Below are 7,346 nucleotides of genomic sequence, written 5' to 3'. Positions count from 1 at the left end.
CCTTCCTTTTTGCCTTCCTCCTCCCATTTTTGCTAAATGTTTGCTGACTTTAGGACGCTGGACACTTTACCATTGCTAACCAAGGATAAGGTGCATGTACTCCACAAAGATCTGGGCGGAGCATCTGAACCAATCAAACACTCACACCAAGTCAAAATATCTGGATTTAATCCATCACCGTTCTTTAGCCCACTCTGCCACCCCAGTTCAGACATGGCTATATGCAAATCAGTCTGACCCTGTGCCTCAGGGAACAGTCCAGCCCAAACTGCCAAGCCATGCCTTCCCTGGACCGGAAACAAGCTTCCGAGAACCGGTTTCTGGCATTCCAGCCGTTTTCAGCCCGGCTTGCTTGAATCCAGTGGCAAAGTCAGCAAGGGACTCATGTCTGAGCATACCCTGCCACACTTATGGCATCCAAAAGCGGTACAAAAGGGGGTGGTAATGGACGGAGCATCCAAACCAATCAAACACTCACACCCAGTCAAAAGATCTGGGTTTAATCCATCACCGTTCTTTAGCCCACTCTGCCACCCCAGTTCAGACAAGGCTATATGCAAATCAGTCTGACCCTGTGCCTCATGGGAACAGTCCAGCCCGAACAGTGATGGATTAAACCCAGATCTTTTGACTGGGTGTGAGTGTTTGATGATTCAGATGCTCCGTCCAGTACCTCCCCCTTTTGTACCTGCTTTTGGCCGCCATAAGTGTGGCAGGGTATGCTCAGACGTGAGTCCCTTGCTCACTTTGCAACTGGATTCTAGCAAGCCGGGCTGAAGACGGCTGGAATGCCAGAAACCGGTCCTTGGAAGCTTGTTTCCGGTCCAGGGAAGGCATGGCTTGGCAGTTCGGGCTGGACTGTTCCCATGAGGCACAGGGTCAGACTGATTTGCATATAGCCATGTCTCAACTGGTGTGGCAGAGTGGGCTAAAGAACAGTGATGGATTAAACCCAGATTTTTTGAGTGGGTGTGAGTCTTTGATTGGTTCAGATGCTCCGTCCATTACCACCCCCTTTTGTACCACTTTTGGCCGCCATAAGTGTGGCAGGGTATGCTCAGACGTGAGTCCCTTGCTCACTTTGCCACTGGATTCAAGCAAGCCGGGTTGAAGACGGCTGGAATGCCAGAAACCGGTCCTCGGAAGCTTGTTTCCGGTCCAGGGAAGGCATGGCTTGGCGGTTCGGGCTGGACTGTTCCCATGAGGCACAGGGTCAGACTGATTCGCATATAGCCATGTCTGAAATGGGGTGGCAGAGTGGGCTAAAGAATGGTGATGGATTAAACCCAGATCTTTTGACTGGGTGTGAGTGTTTGATTGGTTCAGATGCTCCGTCCATTACCCCCCCTTTTGTACCGCTTTTGGGCGCCATAAGTGTGGCAGGGTATGCTCAGACGTGAGTCCCTTGCTCACTTTGCCACTGGATTCAAGCAAGCCGGGCTGAAGATGGCAGGAATGCCAGAAACCGGTCCTCGGAAGCTTGTTTCCGGTCCAGGGTAGGTATGGCTTTGCAGTTCGGGCTGGACTGTTCCCTTGAGGCACTGGGTCAGACTGATTTGCATATAGCCATGTCTGAACTGGGGTGGCAGAGTGGGCTAAAGAACGGTGATGGAATAAACCCAGATCTTTTGACTGGGTGTGAGTGTTTGATTGGTTCAGATGCTCCGTCCATTACCACCCCCTTTTGTACCACTCCAATTGTTGGGGGCATCGCCTGTGTCGACATTGAAGATCATGTATTTATCCTGATAAACACGGGCATATAGGCACAAACTTGTTGCTGCAGCGTCTTTCTGAAGGATAATATCCGTTGCTTCATCCATTTTACTAGTTCACCGCCTTTAAACTAACACAGCGATTCATGCCCAGACTCCCCTGCATCCGAGGCCAACTGTAATGAGCATCCTGCCGCCCCCAAACTAGTGCCTCCTGGGGCGGACCGCTCCCGCCGCCCCCTCCCCCCCCCCTCCCCCCCTCCGTACCTACGCCTTGTGCAAACGGTTGTTTCAGCTTATACATTAGCTCGTAAGAAGTACTTGTGAAAAAAAACCTGTGTGTGACTACCTAAATGTACATCATGGACAGATAACATAACATAACATTTGGATGGTTAAAGCTCGCGCTGAACCCGAAGGGCATCTCGGAGCTAATTGGCAGGTGTCTACTGATACCTACATTCCAACTGGGCTTGCTCCATCACCCGCTGCATGTTTGCCTTCAATAGTGTTTCAGAGTTCTTCGTCTTTCCTTACTTTGCAAGCAGACATATTAGTAAGAGGCGGGAACGATAATGCAGTATCATTGCACAGTTGGTAAAAGCTCATTGTGCTCATATTTTAGCCTCTGCCCTTTGGAATTCACACAACTGCTTTATGTTCACGTTCAATGCGTGTAGCACGTCACTTTTAATGTAAAAATGTAACATTAGATCTTAATATTATTTGCAATGGTGGTTACACCCTCATTTGTTTCTGTGCCCGCCTGTGCTGTTCTCTAGTTGTAAAAGGCATTTTAAAGTTGGTGGTTTTGTTTTCAAGTTATTGTTCAGCATATTTTTACAACTCATTTTACTCTTCTCTGGTCTAACTCATTGTCCTTTGCTTTTTCCGCTGGTAATAGCTGGATGTTTAGATGTTCTCATGTTCTCAACAATAAAATACCAGTGTAAATGCTTTAATCTTGCTGTTTGAAGAGAGAAACTTTAGCCAGATCCTATCAGGTAGTTGCTATTTCCGTGCACATTTTTTAAAAGTACCTTGTCATCATATGATAAGCTACATTTAGTCATTAACACAATCGGCATATTCGTGTGTGAATCTCTTGACTGTAGATACAAAATCCTTGATTTGAATAACATGACTTCAAAGGGAGCGTGTGTGGTTATTGTTTGTTTTCTTGCAAGTGCTTTCTCCCACTTTACATTGTACAGAAACAATTTAACCGGTGTCTCCCTTAAGGTTTGTTGTGTTACTGCACTCGTGCTAAAAAAGGCCCCTTTTAGTTTTCGAGTCACTTTATTTTGTCATTAATATATCTGCTATACGCCCAAGAGCACTTTGTGAAGCACTTCACTTTTAGAGCTAAAACATGTCTGTTTTATTTGGCAGTTGTTCTTACAAGACTTTCATTAGCCTATTCACCAATAAAAACAGTGTGAAGGCCTGACCCATTGGCTATGCAATGATGGGTAAAAGTGTTGCCTGGTATGCATTTGGCTCTTGTTCTCATCACCAGCTGTATTAGTATTTCATGACCAGAAAGGCCTTTGGTGATTATAACTACGTCTGTAGAGCTCAACTTGGAAGAATACATTGCGACCTCCAGAGTGAAGAGGGCTGTGGAACTATGGTTTGTTGATTCGTTTTAGGCACTGATAGCAGTATTTAACAGAGGTTAGAGACACATCCACAGCCCACTCTCAAGTAAATCCTCTGCCTGGTAAATCTATCTCTCAGAGATTTAATAAATGATGGAGACGAGTCTGGGACTGTGATGCTCTTTCTACTTTATTGTTAAATCAACACAGGGACTGTAAAAATCACGTTAGGTTCATAGAGAATAACATGTTGAGGAAGAGAAATGAAAGATGATCCCTTGTGTGGAAAGTTGGAAAGAAAGGGCTTCCAGCAATCAGCGTTGTTGCAGAATCCGCCATGTGTATTACATTCCCTAGTAGAGGCCCCCCTGCAAGAGAAAAACAGGCAATACTGAATACCGTGCTCCTGATAACTGAAAGGCAGACTCTCCATGCAGACCTCAGTAAAACTAACTGGTGCTGTGCCAGCAGACTTCTTTGGGCATGGTGAGCCAACATAAGCTGCCATTGATTTTGCCCTGCATCAAGTTCTTGAGTTGTACAAGGAGTGACAGTTAAGAAAGACATTTAGTAGGATATCTCAGGGACAGTTGTAACAAAAAACAAACAAAACAAAGATGTGCCAGGGACCTACTCAGGAGGCCACTGCAGCTTGCCCCAACCATTGCCCCTGCCAGCCCAGTCAATGACAGGACCAACACAACCATCATACTCTAGCAAAAGTAACAATTCAGATTATTTGAAGCCCCCATCGCTATAAGAATGTCTTGGGAAGCATGCATTAGCCCTTTGAAGTTTATTCTATTCAAAAACAACTTTTGTGTGCTCATCTTTCCTTTAGACAAACAGCACCACTATGTGAATTACTTTTATAAGTACAGGCGTTGGCAATAAAGTCCCTGTGCCGAGCACCAGAAACCACCAGCTCCAATTAAGCACTGCCCAGGGAATTAGTCCAGGTTTGCGAGTTAGTATGTTGCCAGGTTTCTTGATGGTTTAGATTGATAAATGTCTGGTAGTGGTGGTATGCATGCTGCATCAGGATGATACCAAAGGGATAGTCCTTCAGTTCAATCTACAGTCCAGAGAATGCAGTCCTGTTAGTTAATGTACTGTGTGTTGCACGCACCTGTGAACTTTGTGGAGAAAGTAATGCAGTGTACAAAAAGTTGTAGTCAGATACATTCATTTACCAACTCCATAATAGGGTCATGGTATAAACACAATTTTGTATGTTATTGTGTGCTTTTTTCAACACATTTTATTGCCTTTTATAAACAACAATGCATCTGCAATTGCAGCAATACACTTACATATTCCAATCATCTGTCTCTCATAACACATATCCATTTATTACAGAATGGAGTCATACACTTCAGAGACATTAAGCAATTAGTCCCAGTTCAGCTGTCTAGTCTACCTCTGTGTAGGCATTATACCCCATCCGAACTTGTCCCCAACATCCCCCCACCTCCCCTGTACTGCTGCTGCCTATGATATCACACTACATCTTTCTGGGTTGCACTGTGGTCTTATATCCTGTACATCCGTAGCATGGGGGCACTCCCCATGGATCTTGGGGGACCTTTCCATTATGGATTCATCCCCTCTAGCTCTGGCTCTATTCCCTCTTTCCGCTCTTGCCTCCCAGGGCACCCCTGTCCAGATACTCCCTCTGAGGTGGTGGATTTCAATTCTAGGTTAGAAATGTTCATGTCTTCCAGTAATATCTCCCAAGCTTGTGCTCTCGCAATCCTGCCTATACCTTTTCTCGCGTTCCTGAGCAGAATTCTGCCCTCGCTGCTTGAAATTTCTCTAGTTCTTGGTTGAATCTATGGAGGCTGGGGCCATTCGGTGCCTTCCATTTACCTGTTAACTCTCTTTTTGCCAACATAAATGCAAGGTCTTGAAATTTATCGGTGACTTTAGTTTTGGCTGTATGAAGGAACCTGTTTAGTGAAACATGTTCTGGTGTGCGTGGTATTTCCCGCTCTATGATCAGCGCCACTTCTCCTCTCACTTCCTGCTAGTAAGTTCCTAAAGATGGGCAACTCCATAATATATGTATCAAATTTGCTCCATTTTCTCTGCATCTTGGGCATTCTGCATCATCTCTGTGGAAGAATCGGTTAATTTTATCTGGAGTAATATGCCCTATGTAATATGTAAAAATCAATCAGGATAAATTTCGCATTGTGAGAAACCTTAGTGGCTCATTGTAATATGTTTCCCAGTCATTGTCCTCCAATAGTCTGCACAGGTCTTCCACCCATTTAGTCCGTAGTTCTTTGAGCGAATGTGTAGATTCTCGTTTAATGGCTCTGTATAATCAGGAAACCGCTTTTATGATTCCCCCTGCCAATCCAATGTATTCAGAGGTATCATGTGTTGGTAGCTCTGTCAAGATTACTGCCAATTGACCCTCAATCCTGAGAGTACACCAAACTCTTCCATCATTAGCTTAGCCCCTCTTAGTTCCTCCTCTGTATCTTTTAAAAAGAGCAGTAGATCATCAGCGTAGAGTGCTATATGGTGTGTTAGGCCCCCCGACTGCAGGCCTCTGTACTCTTATCCGGATCTCGGCCTACATGCCAGTAGCTCCATGGCTAGGGCAAACAATAGTGGGAAGAGGGGGCACCCCTGGCGCGTGCCCCTCTCCACCCAATACTGCGCCGAGATTGCGCGACCTGTGCCGACCCTAGCCACTGGGTTCTCGTATAACAGTCATGCTCATTTTATAAATCCGTGCTGACTCCATTTTTGCCAATACGGCATACAGGAATTCCCATTCCAGGCTATTGAATGCCTTCTCTATATCTATTGCGAATATTTCTCCATCTGGGTAATCTTCTTTACTCAGCTCTAGTACAGCAAGGGGACCCTGTATATTCAGAGTTGTGTTCCTGCTGCAAATAAACCCGGCCTGATCTAGGTGGACCAGGGCAGTCATGTGTGGGAGCAACCTTGTTGCCAGTATTCTACTCAAGATTTTGAAGACAAGCTTTAACATTGACAGGGGCCTACACACAGTGCACTCTAGCAGGGACTTATCTGGCTTGAGTAGTGGGATCACCACTGCCTCCCGAATGGTCTGTGACAGGAGACCTCTTTCCCAAACTTTTGCATATACCTCTACCAATCTAGGGGCTACCTCCTCCGCATATGCAGCATAGAACTCCGTGGGAAACCCATCTGTGCCTGGAGTGTTTCCCCTAGCTATGTTCGTTAAGGCCACCCTCACTTAAGGCTCAGAGATTTCAACCCCCAAGTGATCTGCATCGTCCCTCAGTAGGGCATAGAGTGGGAGTTCCGCCAGGTACTCCTCCATATCTCCTGCCTCCCCAGGGCCACGACTCTTGTACAACTGCTCGTAGTAGTCTTGAAATCCGGGTTTTTTTTTGTCCTGCCTATATAACGAGCGCCTTGCCTGGTCCACAATTTCCATTATGGTATTCCCGCTTCTGGTCAGGTTGGCAAGCCATGCTAGCAGTCTTCCTGCTTTATCCCTTTCTGCAACAGTCCTGTCCGTCAAAGCACCTCAGCCGCTCTTCTTGTTCTGCCACTTCTTCTTTCGCTCAAACAGCTCCTGTCTCAGTTCAGGATGCTCAGCCCTTCTCAGTTCTAACTCCCTAAGCTCTTGGTCCACCATATCCACATCCGTCATCAATGTCCTTTGTACCCCAATGGATGTTGCCATGCAGCGCCCTCTGATGACAGCCTTAAATGCCTCCCATTCCATTCCCCTAGAGTCAGTAGAGAAGGCCTTATCAGCAAAATATGTGGTAATATCACTCCAAACTTCCTGTAAGAACACCTGGTCCTCCAGTGCCTCAGGCGTAAGGCGCCTGGTTGGAATGGGTTGCTGCTGAGTTGCCCACTGTATTTTAGCCAGTAGTGGATTGTAATCCGAGATGGTACGAGTCAGATATTCTGCCCCTTGGAGCATTGCATGTATGTCAGGTGAACATAGAAATGTGTCCAGTATGACGTGTAGGTCATGTGTGTATGAGAGGTGAGAGTATTCCTTATC

The 7,346-nt window shown here is 46.1% G+C and overlaps 1 protein-coding gene across 3 annotated transcripts in view; it reads right to left on the bottom strand.

Annotated features, from left to right (window-relative positions):
• Nucleotides 1-3,488: 3,488 nt before the first annotated feature.
• LOC147703275 (uncharacterized) overlaps nt 3,489-7,346 on the bottom strand; it is a 166,166-nt gene continuing 162,308 nt past the window's right edge. For all 3 annotated transcript variants that reach the window (XM_086931730.1, XM_086931732.1, XM_086931731.1), the window contains one exon: nt 3,489-3,684. In XM_086931730.1, the coding sequence (XP_086787856.1) occupies nt 3,670-3,684 (15 nt within the window). In that variant the 3' untranslated portion in view covers nt 3,489-3,669. The remainder of the gene's footprint in view (nt 3,685-7,346) is intronic.

Source organism: Lissotriton vulgaris, chromosome 7 (genome assembly GCF_964263255.1).
Source record: "Lissotriton vulgaris chromosome 7, aLisVul1.2, whole genome shotgun sequence".
Classification (NCBI taxonomy): Eukaryota; Metazoa; Chordata; class Amphibia; order Caudata; family Salamandridae; genus Lissotriton; species Lissotriton vulgaris.
This window is presented reverse-complemented; position numbering and strand designations above follow the sequence as displayed.